The 14,764-nt window shown below is 52.2% G+C and overlaps 4 protein-coding genes across 9 annotated transcripts in view; 3 read left to right on the forward strand and 1 right to left on the reverse strand.

Annotated features, from left to right (window-relative positions):
* The window catches only part of UBXN10 (UBX domain protein 10), a 22,895-nt gene continuing 8,131 nt past the window's right edge, over window positions 1-14,764 (reverse strand). Inside the window, exons 2-4 of one of the 2 annotated variants that reach the window (XM_039387360.1) lie at window positions 12,318-12,719; window positions 6,276-6,370; window positions 1-2,257 (exon numbers count right to left, since the gene is read on the reverse strand). In XM_039387360.1, coding sequence (XP_039243294.1) covers window positions 1,376-2,245 — 870 coding nt within the window. In that variant the 5' untranslated portion in view covers window positions 2,246-2,257; window positions 6,276-6,370; window positions 12,318-12,719 and the 3' untranslated portion in view covers window positions 1-1,375. Of the gene's footprint in view, window positions 2,258-5,253; window positions 5,271-6,275; window positions 6,371-12,317; window positions 12,720-14,764 lie in introns of those variants that run through there. The other variant, XM_027733796.2, reaches the window with a different exon arrangement.
* Window positions 6,002-11,172, forward strand: LOC113994583 (phospholipase A2, membrane associated-like). 5 transcript variants are annotated; one of them, XM_039387362.1, is made up of 6 exons: window positions 6,002-6,445; window positions 8,251-8,573; window positions 9,229-9,277; window positions 9,990-10,134; window positions 10,373-10,479; window positions 10,771-11,172. In XM_039387362.1, the coding sequence occupies exons 3-6, from the start codon at window positions 9,241-9,243 to the stop codon at window positions 10,914-10,916; spliced, it is 435 nt and encodes a 144-aa protein (XP_039243296.1). In that variant the 5' UTR covers window positions 6,002-6,445; window positions 8,251-8,573; window positions 9,229-9,240; the 3' UTR covers window positions 10,917-11,172. The 5 variants fall into 5 exon arrangements, with proteins under 5 accessions (XP_039243296.1, XP_027589604.1, XP_027589603.1 ...); XM_027733803.2 differs by having other exon boundaries at window positions 8,403-8,573; XM_027733802.2 differs by lacking the exon at window positions 8,251-8,573.
* On the forward strand, window positions 12,323-13,507 carry LOC113994581 (phospholipase A2 group V-like). Its single transcript, XM_039387367.1, has 4 exons — window positions 12,323-12,344; window positions 12,944-13,088; window positions 13,199-13,305; window positions 13,383-13,507. The coding sequence occupies exons 1-4, from the start codon at window positions 12,323-12,325 to the stop codon at window positions 13,505-13,507; spliced, it is 399 nt and encodes a 132-aa protein (XP_039243301.1).
* The window catches only part of LOC113994584 (basic phospholipase A2 9-like), a 2,130-nt gene continuing 1,127 nt past the window's right edge, over window positions 13,762-14,764 (forward strand). Inside the window, exons 1-3 of the mRNA XM_027733805.2 lie at window positions 13,762-13,846; window positions 14,355-14,411; window positions 14,585-14,711. Coding sequence (XP_027589606.1) covers window positions 14,372-14,411; window positions 14,585-14,711 — 167 coding nt within the window. The 5' untranslated portion in view covers window positions 13,762-13,846; window positions 14,355-14,371. The remainder of the gene's footprint in view (window positions 13,847-14,354; window positions 14,412-14,584; window positions 14,712-14,764) is intronic.

The raw sequence follows: 14,764 nt of genomic DNA on the forward strand, positions 1-14,764 counted from the left end.
TTCAAGTTTCAGCCTGAAAGGTTTTATTGGCTGTACTATCACAGGATGGAAACACTCTGAAATGGTGAAGTAACACAGTACACAGCAGTCAGAACAAGGGATTTAGCCACCTAATGCTGAAGGGAATATAGAAAATCATTCCTTTTCCTGAACTACTTTGCTCCCCGCTATGGTTTAGTTGAAGGCATCTGTGTGTTTCAATATCTGGGATTGCTGCTGTGCAATTCCATCACCCACAGCAGCAGGTAACTGTTTCATCAGGTACTGGTTCTATAAAGCCATGGACCCTGAACGCTTATTTAACATCAGATACTACACTTGTGATCAGCACCAGCATCAGCTTTCTGCTCCTGTTGTGTTTCTGCTCCTGAGCTGGGCTGGTTTGGCAGTTACACTGAGGTTTGAAATAATAAACTGGGTTTGCCTCAAACCATTTAAAGTCGCTCATCTCTGTAGTAAGTGATCCATTTTTGAATTATTTGAATTTCCATTAGATACTAGAAGATATTTTTTTTAGCACAAGCACATTGTAGTTACCTAAACCTGCCAAACAGCCTTTTAATAATGGTTTAGTAAAAGATGGTGTGAGCCAATTCCTCAGTCACATCCCATTAATACATTTTTATTTTAAAATTCCCAAAACAACACTTTGCTTCTTGGACTAACTCACTTCAGTGTTAAGGTGTTAAATGGAGTTATTTGTAACATCCCTTCTTAATTATTCATCTGTTCTTACCTACAGACCACACAAGCTGAATGAGAGAAGATTTTTTAAGAATGTTCTTAAAAAAGTGATTTAGTCACAGTAAAGAGCTGGACTGAGGTTACCCAGAAAGAGCTGAGCCCTCACAGGTATTTTACAATCAGTCTTGCAATTTAATACTTCCTAATAACCCATTAATGTGTTAATACTCTTATTTCCAGATGGTTTAGGGGTTTAAGCTCCTTTTCAGTCTCTGGATGTTTAGGATGATGATCAGCTACTGAGTCCTGCAGGTAAAACAGTTCTGTTTCTACCTTCCCAAATAGGTGCATCCAGATCCACTCTGGGAAGTAGTACCTTCCAAAAACAGAGAAAAGGACAAGAGGAGAGGTCTTGGAAACTTGAGTTTTCAAAAAAGAACATCAGCAACTTCAACAAACCAAAAAGGCTGAAGGTTGGTGGCACTCAGGAAGCAATTTGTGATGGCACAGGTGAAACAAGCTGCTCTTTATGATGCAGGTTTATACACCTGAAATACTATTTCTCAACATCCATAACTGCTTCATGGGAATTTGTGAAAGATGGCAAGAGTAGGCCCAGGAAACATCGGACTCAGTTTTTTTTGGAAGAAGCAACACATCCCACTCAGCAGAACGACCCATCTCCGTGTGCCTAAAGATCTGCTGCATCGTGCTGCTTGTCCTGTCGAATGCACAGCACAGACTTGTGGAGGATCCCACATTCGTGGAGGGACTTTGTAAGGTCAGAGAAGCTCCTCCGGGGCACTTCCATCGTTTCAATGCTGCAGTGTTGGTAGTTGGCCAACAATTTCTGTCCTGCCATGGCAAGGACTGTCAGGAGACTGTCAGAGGGTTTGAAGTGGTGCTCAAACCTCTGGCCAGAGGGAGACCGGACCGCGAGCAGCATGTGGGGCTCTTCTAAGCTTAGAGGGGACATGGAAGGGCTCTCCTGCCTCATTTTCCTTCCCCGCTTCTCAGGGGGACAGTGCATGTGGGAGCTCTCCTCAGCGGGAACATCGCTTCCTGACAATGTACTGCCAGATCCCTGTTCTCCAGACAGAGTTTTGCTGAATTTCAGAGTGTTCTTCTGCCCCTCACTCACTTCCAGCCGGTCGGTCTGTTGAGCCAGCGCTTCCATGGCATTGCTCCCTACGCCCTTCCAGCCGATGGAGGGGAGCACCCGGTACTTGTTCAGGGAAGAGGAGGTCTTCAGAGGCACTTGCTGCAGGAGCTCCGGGATTTCCTCAGGAGACACCTGAGTGGGTGGGAACGCCAGTTTTGTGAGTGGTGCTCTCTGGCTGCTCGCTAATCCCCGAGGAGAGGCTGCCGGTGGGGAAGAAGGCACTTGGCATGGACAGGCTTCCACGTCCTGAGGGTGGCTGAAGCTTGGCCTTCTGCGTCCCTTGGCAGATTTGGGCCTGGTGACGTGCATGGTGACAGTGTTGGCCCACAGGAGAGTGGCTGTGCTCGGAGGGAAGCAGAGCTGAGCTAGTGCTGCGTCCAGGAAAGCCACTGTGGCCATTGCACCTGCAGGCTGCGAGCAGAGGGAAAAGTTACAGGAACTGGCCAGGAAGCTTCTAGAGGGTTTAATCTCCCTATGGCTCCCACACTGTGCTGTGTGTCAGCTAAAAAGAGAATAAATGTAGTGGGTCACTGTGTGGGCAGTCCTGCGGTGCAGTAAGGGCAGTGGGAGACGTGTTATTTATAGGGGCTAGATTTGTCAGGAGTTGTGTAAACTTGACCCAGAGCATCAGGAAGTTGTGCCCTTCCCCACTGAAAGTAAGTTTTTTGATGGAAAGGACAATTTTTTTGTTTAATTCTGAAGCTGGAAACTCAGTGCAAATGGGAGATGAGTAAACTTCAAAGCACAGCCCTGGCCTTTTCTCTGTTCCTGCAGTGGCAGACTGAGTTCCCATTGTGGATTTTGGGGTAAGATTGACTACACTTTGCTTTTTAAACATCTCTGAAGATCCTTGAGGTTGAAAACCCCTGATTCAATACAGAGAAACTCATTCTAACCCTTCTGTGACCAAAAGCTGCTTAACAGAATGATTTACCCAAGGGAATGGCTGGAGCTGTGTCAGGGGAGGGTTAGCTTGGATCTCAGGAAAAGGTTCTTCCTCCAGAGGGTGGTTGTGCACTGAACAGGCTCCCCAGGGCAGTGGGCACAGCCCCAAGGCTGCCAGAGCTCCAGCAGCGTTTGTACCACACTCTCAGGGACATGGAGGGATTGTTGGAGTGTCCTGTGCAGGGCCAGGGGTTGGACTGGATGGTCCTTGTGGGTCCCTTCCAGCTCAGGATATTCTGTGACTGTGATGCAACCTCCACTAAAGATAAAGCCATGTTCTGCTGCATGTTCCCCAAGTTAAGCTGCACTCAGAGCGCTTGGCTGTACCAGGACAGGCCTTGTGACAGCCCAGCCAGCCGGGTCGCAACTTCACAACAACCCTTTGAGAAGTGCCACAGGGTCATACACCCCCCTTCCATTCCTGTGGTTTGCATGGCAGCATTTATCAAGGGAAAAAGAAAATCAACTTGGATTGCTTGGCATTCTCCAGAAATGACAGTGGGACTCAGCTGCTGTTTGTCACCCCAGCACAGGGCAGGGTCTGTGCAAACCTCACAATGTTCAACAAAGCCAAGTGCAAAATCTTACAGCTGGGTCAGGGCAATCCCAAGGCACACTTGGGTGGAGAAGGGATGGAGAGCAGCCCTGCAGGGAAGGACCTGGGGGTGCTGGGGGATGAAAAGCTGAATATGCTCTGTCCATGTGTGCTCACAGTCCAGAAACCCTCTGTGCCCTGGGCTGATCCCCCAGTGTGGGCAGCAAGGGAGGGGGGGATTCTGCCCCTCTGCCTCCTCAGGTGAGACCCCCCTGCAGAGCTGCCTCCAGCCCTGGGGGCCCAGCACAGGAAGGACGTGGAGCTGCTGGAGCCAGTCCAGAGGAGGCACCAAGAGGATCAGAGGGATGGAGCAGCTCTGATATGGGGGAAGGCTGAGAGAATTGGGATTGTTCAGCCTGGAGAAGAAAAGGCTTCAGGGTGACCTGATTGTGGCCTTTCATTAGCTGAAGGAGCTGACAAGAAACACAGAGAGAGTATTTACAAGGTCCTGGAGTGACAGGACAAGGGGAAATGGCTTCCCGCTGCCAGAGGGCAGGGTTAGATGGGTTATTGGGAAGAAATTCTTCCCTGTGAGGGTGGTGAGACCCTGGCACAGCTTGCCGAGAGAAGCTGTGGCTGCTCCATCCCTGGAAGTGTCCAAGGCCAGGTTGGACAGAGCTTGGAGTAACTTGGGCTAGTGGAAGGTGTCCCTGCCCATGGTAGGGGGTAGGACTGGAGGAGCTTTAAGGTCCCTTCCAACCCAAAGCATCTGGGGATTCTATTCTAAATCAAATAGAGGGAACAGCCCTGGTGGTGCTTTGCCAGCAGTGTGTTATTTACCACTCGATTTCTCCTCCAGCTCCGTGAAATGGAAACGCTCAGCAAGACAGAGTCCTAGCACACCCTTGCCCAGCCCCAGCGGACAGACCTGTCCCTCCTTAGCCTCCAGCAGAGCCAGACAGGGACACCCACCCGGGTGACTCATCCCAGTTTCCCAGGAGCTTGTGGGAGGGAGGGGAGTGTGTGCCTTCCCCTTAGTGCTCCTAACAAATAAACTCCAAGGCAACAAGGCACTGAGGAAGGACTCCCAAGCCCAGGGGAGCACTTACAGATATCACCAGTAACACTGCCAGTTCCAAGAACTAAAACCTCAAACAACTAACCTGTGAGAAACCATAGTGGGACCCTCCTGTGAGGGCCTGTACCACTGCAGCACAGTATATGTCAAAGATTTACCAAGGGGAGACACTTAAAATACAGTGCCTGGGGAGGAGTTGGGATGGGAACCTGCAGCCGGGTGCCCCCAAAATAGTGACACCAGGGCCTGGGAGGGTGACAACTCCAAATCCCAGCCCTACATCACAGAACAACAGAATGGGTGAGGCTGGAAGGGACCACAGTGGCTCATCTAGTCCCATCTCCCTGCTCCAGCAGGGTCATCCCAGAGCACATGGCACTGGATTGTGTCCAGACGGTTCTGGAAGTCTCCAGTGAGGGAGACTCCAAACCCTCTCTGGGCAACCTGTGCCATGCAAAAACGTTCTTCCTCATGTTCAGGTGGAACTTCCTGGGCATCAGTTCCTGCCCGTTCTGTCTTGTCCTGGTGAGGGCTGGCCCAGCCCAGCCCAGCCCAGCCCCACAGCAGAGCCCTCGGTGCCACAGCCAGGCCTGGGCCACACAGCTGGGCTTAAGGCTGAGCCCAGCACCAGGAGTAGGCCTGAGCCCACAGCCCGGTTCCACTGCCGGCCCCCACGGCAAGAGAGCAGACAGACCCGGGCACTATAACGCGGCTCCACCGCCCCCCAGCCAACCCCGATCCCTCACCCTGATCCCAATCCCGGCCCCGAACCCCGAACTCGGTCCCTTTATCCCGGTCTCTTTATCCTAGTCCCAATCCCGGTCCCGTTATCCCGATCCCGTCTCTCACCTGTTCCGACCCGCCCGCGCCCGCCGGCCGACGCCGTTGCCATGGAGACCGCGCCACTTCCTGTCACGCGCAAGGCCCCGCCCACCGCAACGCGCCGATCCCAGCACCGCCCCCCGGGAATAGAATAGGGATGGGACAGGGATGGGAACAGGAATGGGACAGGGATAGGACAGGGATGGGACAGGGATCGGATGGGGTGGGACAGGGATGAGAACAGGGATGGGGAAAGGGATTGGATGGGGTGGGACAGGGATGAGGACAAGGATGGGGAAAGGGATTGGATGGGGTGAGATGGGGATGGGATAGGAATGGGGTAGGGTAAGTAACTTTTTTTGCCGAAGACTTTGTTACCCAGGAGTCAGTTATTTCGCTTTAGGAAAAGGTTCCCTTGCCACTTCTCAAAACAGTGCTGTTCTCTCCCCCCACGCTGCATTCCAGAAGCTTGCTCTCCGACATGTGAGGAGAGAGCAGATGCCGTAGGCCTTGGCATTCCAGCAGGGAGAGAGGGGGGAGTGGAGATAATAAAAACTCGAAGGGGAAAACAGGAGGTGCCTTTTTCCCCTGGGGGCCCAATGCACCGCATCGTAAAAAAAGGAATCCTTTTCTTTTAAACCTTCCACTGCCTTGGCGTTCTTGGGAAGAATACCTGTGTATGTTTTACCTTACAGATGGGATACAGATGGGATAGGGATGAGAACAGGAATGGGAACAGGGACGGGACAGGGATGGGATAGGAATGGGGATAGGGATGGGGACAGGGATGGGATAGGGATGGAAACAAGGATGGGAAAGTGATGGGATAGAGCTGAGGACAGGGATGGGATAGGGATGGAATAGGGGTGAGAACAGGGATGGGAGAGGGATGGGGACAGGGGTGGAACAGAGATGGAACCATGGCTTGGGATAGCTGGGATTCCCTGGATTCAGGGATGGGACAGCCAGAATGCCCCAGGGCAGACCCAGGGGACATCACCAGGCTCAGGGACAGCCATGACACGCTGGTGCAGATGGCAGGGACATACCTGTGCAAACTGTGCAGGGATGTGTTGAGGCTTCAGGCCTCATCAGTGGCACAGGAACAGCCTCACCACCTTGAGAAGGTTCCGCAGGCCTCATCCTGTGGGACACAAGGCAGGATGAGCAGGGTGGGTGACAGCTGGGTCCCTCCCAAACAGCTGCTCCACACCCGTAGGTGAGTATGGCACCAAGGTTGTCCCTCTACCTCACATAGGAGGTCTCATTCCCCCATCCCACCCTAGTCAAAACCACAATGTTGCCACCCCACTTAAATACTCAAATCTTCGGGGTTTAACTCTAAAATTTTAAAAATGAAGTGTTACAGCCTGTCCTGAGCAAAGGCAGTGGGGGGGGGGGGGGGGGAGGAGAGGTGGAGCACAAGACAGAGTTTAACCCCCTGTGACATTATTCAGTGACCGCAGAATAAACCCAGACAAATAAACCCCAAAATTTATTATGAAAACACCATTAAAAAATTAGACTTTACACACAAGATCTTCCTGGGACCTAAAACTGTGCTTTTGGGGAGTTTTAAGCTTTCTTTATCCTGGGAGGGAGGGGGAGTCGTCCTGATTCCCCTGGCTACAAATGATCCCTGAGTCAGTTTCCCTTCTGGGAACACCCCACATAACACTGATATTTCCCTCTCTCCCCATTAATCCCTTTTTAAACCCTTTTTAAACCCACTCCCAGTTAACCACCTTCTTCTCCCACCAACAGATGGCCATCAATGGCACCAAAGAAACAAGCAATAAATATCCATCATAAACTTGGGTTCTCCACCCTGTGAGGGGGGAAGATCAAGGCAAACCCAAGCACTAAAAAGAAACAAAATAAGTAAAGAAATAGTTTCCTATCAGCTCATCTCAGCCCAGGATATTTGGCAATATTGCTGGGAAAACTGGAGCATTGCAGATCAAAGCACCCAGCACATTTACACTTCAGTAAGGCCCTGAACAAACAGATGTGTGGGTGATACCCAACTCTCTTTGTTCCCTAAGAAGGCTGAAAAGTTCCACGGATCCAAGGGGATGATAACTTCTATGGGTGGTTTTTTAAGCCCTTGAGTCTGTGGGTTAATTAAACAGAGGGTTTAGCTTCATTTGGTCACTCTCCTGAGACCCCCTGCAGAGAGAGAGGGCTTAAAATGAGGGATTTGGTTAAAACCATGTGTGGATCCCAAATCCACAGGATTCCTGCTCTCAATTAGGCCCTCAGATTATGCTTTTCATGCAGGTTTATCCAAACTCTACAGCAAAAACTCAGGTCTTTCCCCCAAAACCGAGGACTTGCAATGCTAAAACACAAATAGCACAGCCAATGAACACCACCTGGGGAATCCTTCTGTAATGGAAGCGTTTGTGGAGGAGGTGGGAAAGGGATCAATTAATTACTAGAGAGTGCCTTGGTTTTAGAAGTGAGGTAAGGAAAGCAGGGGTTTGGCTGTCGGATTGTCACTGTGGCATTTTGGGATGGTTTCTTGTGCAGATGCCGAGTAAGGAGGTGGGTGAGGTGTTGCTCCCCATTCTTAATGGGCTTGGACAGGTTTTTATTCCACTTGCAGCAGAAAATTAAGGGTTAGAGGGAAGCAAAGCCCCAAGACAGACATCTCTGCCCCCTTGGAGAACAGTCAGGAGGTGACGTCCCTTCCAGCGACAGCTTTGGTGGCTTCTCAAGAAATTCCACAGAGTTTTTTCTTCTTGACTCCAGACCCCTAAGTCATTTCCTTACAATTCTCAACCCCGAATTCCCCTCCCCAGGTTAATCCCTGAGGGTGGAGCCCTGCATATCACCAGATACCTGTATTTGTGTCTGTGTTTGCACTTGGCCCCACGGTTTCAGGGGAAAACCAGCAGCTTTTGTTCCTTATCTCCTCTGGTTTTCTGCCTCCCCCCTCTCTCTGTATCATGTTTGAGTTATGGTTATTAAATAAACTGTATACCCCAAGCATTCCAAGTCAGGTTTCCATGGCTTTTCCAGCCTTTGCTGCTCGTGATTTAATTTCTCAGACCCCTTGCCCACACACTCTGGGCAGACAGGAAAACCACAGAGGGCAGGACAGGAAAACTGCAGACCCAGGAATTGCACTTGTGGTGTTGGCTGTCTTCCCTTCGCCTCCCCTTGTGATTCAGTGAGGCTGGATTTGGATGCAGCCATGGATCTGAGGGGACAATTGCAAGGAAGGAGCCAAGAGAAACCACCTCTGAAGCTTCAAGGTGTGAATTGGCAAAACTTCACTTGAGACAACACTGAGCCCAAAGTGCCATCTCTGCAGCTGGAACAAGGATTCAGCAACCTCTAAGGTGCCAGCCCCGATGTAAATCACTTTTATCCCATCACTCCAGCCACTAGATCCCACAGATTTTAAAACCATGGCGAAGGCCTTGACTGGCTTCATGCAGGTATGGAGATGGCCTCACACCCAGTGATGAGCAGATGGAGGGAATGTTGGTGCTCACCGCTTGGGGCAACTAATGATTTTTGGGAAAGAGAAGGATGGGAACATGCTCCCTGCTCCGGGTGAGCCCAGCTTGGGATGACAGCGCAGATAGAGGAGGGGGTGGGCCTGGCCAGCTATAAAAACCAAACCCTCTGAGCCAGTGGCATCAGAGCTGCAGGTCCAGGAGGGGTAAGGAGAGTGGGAATTTATTGCCCTATTACTCATCTGGCAGCTCAGGGGGTGGTGGGGGGAGGCTGTGAATAGAGAGCTGCCTCATCAGCCCCAGGCAGGATCAGCCACCATGTCCGTGACAAGGGCTGCATCCCAAATCCAGGCTAAAGGCCCCATGAGGAGTCATAGGGACATGGTGATGCCTTCACAAGGCTGTGAATCCATAGTGACACGAATGTCACCACGAGGCATTGCCAACCAACCGGTTCCATGCCCTTGGTGTGGGCACTGGGGGAGTTCCTGTCCTGCCCCTGGTTCATCGCCCATCTTTGCTGTTCCCTCTCCAGAGCAGCCCCAGGATGAGGAATCTCCTTCTTGCTGTGCTCCTGGCTTGTGGTAAGTGCCCCGCTGTCCCCAGGACACACCGGGATCCACCTGCCAACCTCAAGATTTGGGAACAATTCAGGTTTTTGTTTAAATTTTGTGGTTTCACTCCAACACTTCGTGTAGCACTGCAGGAGTCATGGAGGGCTTTGTGACAGGGAGGCTTTGGGATGCCCAGATCCATATTTATTTTATGGCGCCCTGGAGATTGCTGGAACATTTCCTGCCTGTGCCAAGCCCATGGCTGATCCTGGTGATGGGGGATTGTTGTTTGCAGCATGGCTTGCGGGTTTGCCTGACCAGAGAGCAATACCTTCTGCCCGACTGAATCAAGGGGGTGCAGAAGCCAGACATTTTCCCTGTTTAGGTGGTGAGGCCCTGGCACAGGTTGCCCAGAGAAGCTGTGGCTGCCTCATCCCTGGAAGTGTTCAAGGCCAGGCTGGATGAGGCTTGGAGCAACCTGGTCTAGTGGAAGGTGTCCCTGCCCATGGCAGGGGGTGGAATGAGATGGGCTTTAAGGTCCCTTCACTCCCAAACCATTCTGGAATTCTATGATTCTATAATCCTTGGGGGGTGTTAGGGCTCCTCATGGTTCAAATTCCTGAATGTGTGTTTCTAGCAATGCCAGACTTATTTAATTCCCTGCCTGGCGTGAGGTGTCGGGAACACCACCAGCTTCCCCACGCTGCACCGGCACAAGCCCCATCCCTCTGCCTCTCCACAGGGCTGCTCCCAGCTGGCACCAGCATCCTGGAGCTGGAGCGGATGATCAGGTCGACCACAGGGAAGAGTGCCCTGCTCTCCTACAGCTGGTACGGGTGTTTCTGCGGCATCGGGGGCAGAGGGACCCCCGTGGATCCCACCGACCGGTGAGTATCTGGAACAGCATCACCACTCACCACCCCCAGTGAAGGGCAGTCCCTAAAAAGCCCCTCCCTTGCAGCTCCTGTGCTCTGGGGAGTTCGCCCCATTCCCCAGCCATGTCTTGCTGCTGCCTGACCATCCCCTCCTCCTGGTCACCTTAAATTTGAGGCTGGACCTTCCTTTACCCTCCAGGTGTGGTGAGGGAGGGTTGGGGGGCCGCAGTTTGACGTGGTGTCCCCACAGGTGCTGCCAAGCCCACGACTGCTGCTACAGGAGGGTGAGGGAGGGCAAGTGCAGCCCCTTGATCACCCCGTACACCTTCGCCACTGATGACGGACACATCACCTGCAGTGAGTATAGAACAGGGGTTCCATGGAGGTGGGGGACCAGCACTGCTCCCCATGACACCCCATCCCCGGAGCAGGGCACTCGGGAGGGCAACCCCTGGGGTGAAACCAGCCTGATTCCTGTCCAAGTTTGATAATTAAATGGGCATTGCAAGGAATGCAACAGGTCAGAGAGAGCAAGCACTGGGACACATTGTTTCATCCACTTCCCTCAGGAAGCTCCAGGCACTGGAGGCATCCTGAGGGGACCCCACCAGAAAAGCCACTACAGGACACTGTATTTCCACCCCTCAGGTAACAAGCAGAGCTGGTGTGAGAGGGAGACTTGCCTGTGTGACAAGGCAGTGGCCTTGTGCTTCGCAAGCACTCTGCCTTCGTACAGTCATTCCTACCGCTTCTACTTCAAGCTGAAATGCCAAGGAGACAAGCTCCAGTGCTGAGGAAGGGGAATATGCACACAGAGCTCCAGATTTTGTCTGGTTTCCCCCACTGCTGTGGCAAGAAAAGCCTGGGGTGGGGGCTGAGCAGAAGCAGAGCCCATGAGGCTCCCTGCGAGGTGCTCAGCGTGAGGAAGGGCACACGTCTTGAATGGAGACCCCCCAGTTCTCAGAAAGACCCACCAACGTCCTCTTTTTTGTCCCTTCCTCCTCCCTTGATTTCACTTCCCAGCAAAGATAATAAAGACCTACAATAAAAGGAATGCAAACTGATTCTGTGGTGTTTTTCTGTAAGGGCCACTGAGACTGAGGCACTACAATGGTGGCTGCCGAGTTTGGGGAGCACTTTTGCATCCCACACCTCAGCCACACCCTCTGCCCAACATCCCAATACTTCCATGGTCCCAATAGGGCTGTAATTCACAGGCCTACCCCAACGTGGAGCAACTTAGGATAGTGGAAGGTGTCCCTGCCCATGGAACGAGATAAGCTTTAAGGTCCCTTCCAACCCAAACCATTATGGGATTCTACGAAAATTAAGGCTAAAGAATAGCCATCCACAGAGGAGGGAAGATTTCAAAACCATGACCAGATAAATTAGGTGGATGCTAATTTAGGAGGGCAGTTGGTGACTGAATAGTTTCTGCAGAAGAGCTGTAATGAGAGTGTGGGAAGATCATCCAGAATAAAATAAGGGAAGTTGCATTTGCTCACCACAAAACATTCATTTTGATTCATTTTTTTCTCACAGTGAGGGAGGGTTTAATCATCCAGTGTCTGCCTGACCTCATGTCTCCAGGAACTGCACATTTAGAGATACTTTCAGTTTGCCCACAGACTTTCCCCAAACAACTGACAACTTACCCTGAACCAGTTTTGCAGAGAGTCAGTTCCCAAACTGAAAACCCCCTTGAAAATCCCAAACCTGCTTCATTCCTGCCTTGGCTGAACCAGGGTTGTTCTTTCCCAGCTCCGTGGTGCTGGGAAAGACAAAGTAAAAGATCTTCAGGCATTTCTGACCAGGATTAGGGCGTGTTAGCTTCCTCCTCAGGCTGGAAGTGACGATGCTTTGCCACCTCATCCCACCCAGCACCAGCCCCCGTGTGTGAGGTACAGAGCTGGGGCACTGGGGGGATTTCTGACACTCCTGTGAAGGGGAAGGATGGTACCTTCTCCTTTGCAGAAAAGCCCAATCAGCAACATTTGAGTCAAAGGAGCCCCAAACAGATGGGAGCAAACCCTATATAAAGCAAGCCCAGCTGGCTGCAGGGCATTGCAAGGCAGCAGCAGCTTTCCCAAGGTAAGTGGGGATGGAGGAATGCTTTCTCTCCCTTTTCTACTTTAACCAGAAGTAAGATGGGAGCAAAATCCATGCTGTGAAAGCAGGAGCAAAGGAGATGCTACCTGAGATGCCGGCCTGGAGGAAGAGCAGTGGGTGCAGCCCTCGAGGGCTGATAATTCCTCCAACTTTTCTCCCTTTCTCTTCATTTTGCTTTTTTCCAACACTGCACCATCCGATCCCCATGACTTTCCCTCCCCAGTGCTTTGTGCTGAAGCAATGGGTGCATCTTCACTGCCCTCATTTTCTCTAGTCCATAGAGAGGGGGAGAATCTCTGTTCCCAGATGAGGAGAGAAAGAAAGAAGGGTAGCAGGGAATGGTTTGGTTTTGGTATAACAGGGAATGGTTTGGTTTCCTCTCCCAGGGCTGTCAGAAGGATGAATTGTCTCCTGGGCCTCTCTGTGCTGTTTGCTTGGCGTAAGTGTCCTCAGTCCCACCAGTCCCACGGCTCCCTGGGCAGTTACATCTGTGGAAATTAGAACCAGGCTGGTGATTTCTTCACCTTTTCCCATCGCCACCCCTCCCAAATATGCAACAACTCTCCTGCACCAAGCTGGGAACAAATTCCCTCTCCACTGTCTTATAATTTCTAAGACATCACCACCCTGGTGCCAGTTCAGGGGCTGGAGGGATGGAGATGCTGCGAGGGGGTTGGGAATCATCATGAACCCCCTGATTTTCCCTCCCCAGGCTTGTCCCCAGCCCACGGGAGCCTCTTGCAGCTGCACAACATGATCACGGAGGCGACAGGGAAAAACGCTTTGCTGCACTATGCCTTCTACGGCTGCTACTGCGGCCTGGGGGGCAAGGGGCAGCCCAAGGACGCCTCAGACAGGTGAGAACCCACCTAACCCCCCCCTGTCTGAACACATCCTTGAATATTTTCAAATGTGAGGAGTGAGGGAGGGAAAAGCCCAATCCCTAAAGTTTTGATCTCCCCTGCAGGTGCTGCCAGCTACACGATACCTGCTACCTCGGCCTCCTGAGCCATGACTGTGACGCCAAGAAGCAGAGCTACCACTACAAGGGGCACCACGGCAGCCCCTCCTGCAGTGAGTAGGACCCGGGAAAAGGGGGTGTTAGCCCATCGTAAAGCCAGGTCTGACCCTGGGCTCTCCTCTTCCCACAGGAAAGGACTCCTGGTGTGCTCAGCTCTCCTGTGAGTGTGACCGCAGCCTGGCACTGTGCCTGAAGAGAAACGTCAGGAGCTACAGGAAACGCTACCAGTTCTATCCCAATTACCTGTGCAGGTGATAGGAGTCGAAATTTGGAGCTCCCTGCATTCCTGCCTGTACTGCTGTAAATTTAAGTAACGTGAAAATAAACAACGTCCTCTGAGAGCTGCTGCTGGGTAGGGAGAGAAATCCCTGTAAATAATCAACATCTTCCCAAAACTTTCCAAGAACTCGGTCTCTGCGTCACTCCGGGTTGCAGCCCACAGGGCGAGGGGGGTTGGCCGGTGAGGGAAGGGGCGTAGCACTTGGTGTTTTTCGGACAGAGTAATTTCGGCGCTTTCAGTTCAGAGCCCGCAGGCCAGATACGGAGGGCAGGCTTTCCTCGGGAGGACGGACTGACAGCGAGGGAGATCCCCCGGTGAGCAAGTCCCCCCTCCCTACCCCCCTGCCATGGAAACAAAAATAGGGGGGGATGTCGGGAGGACATCGGGAACGCTGCCTTCTGCTGGGAGGGAAGAAAAGTGTAGGAAAAGGGTCATTGTTCCCAGATAAAAATGCAGTTGGGACGTTGGACCACGGGGGAGAAGTGTCAAAAGCGGTGGGACAGGAGGTGGGGAATGTTGGAATGGTGGGACAGGTGGTGGGACATGCTTAGGTGGTGGGATAGGGGGTGGGAACTGCTGGGGTAGTGGACATGAGGACTATGCTTCAGTGGTGGGACAGGAGGTTGGGGATGCTCAGGTGGTGGAACAGCCTCAGAAACCACTTGCTGTCAGCCAAGAGGCAGCAAAACAGAGGTGAGGAGCCCCAGCTGCTTTCTTCATTCCAAATTTTAGGGTGATTTGACCCAATTTCAGAGAGGAAGGTATGCATGGCAGCACCAGCCAAGCTGCCTGGCTGAGCCTGTCCTCTGTTTTTCCTCCCAGGCCCAGGTGAGAGGAAAATGAAGGTCCTGCTGGTGCTGACAATGCTGTTTGCCTGCAGTAAGTGCATCCCCGACCCACACAGACAGGAGCCAGGCCCCATCCCTGTGCCAATGTGCATCCCCAAACTCCTGTGCACTCCTCAAGGGGACTCCCTCCTCTCCTCCCTCGTTCCCCAGGCCTCATTTCTGCATATAACTTACAAAAAAAATCACTTTTTCTGGCCACTCCAGGTGTGTTCACAGCTCATGGGAAGCACCCACGTACCTTCATACCGGGACTCGAGGGAAGCACTGTAGGAAATCTGACTGCCCACGGATGCTACTCGGGATGGGGCACCTCAAGGGCTTCATTGGACCGGTACAGGCAACGCTGCCCCAGAGGGCTAGCACTGACCTCAGAGGGCTAATGCT

Source organism: Pipra filicauda, unplaced genomic scaffold, assembly GCF_003945595.2.
Source record: "Pipra filicauda isolate LSUMZ 115617 unplaced genomic scaffold, ASM394559v2 scaffold557_size342763_pilon, whole genome shotgun sequence".
Taxonomy (NCBI): Eukaryota; Metazoa; Chordata; class Aves; order Passeriformes; family Pipridae; genus Pipra; species Pipra filicauda.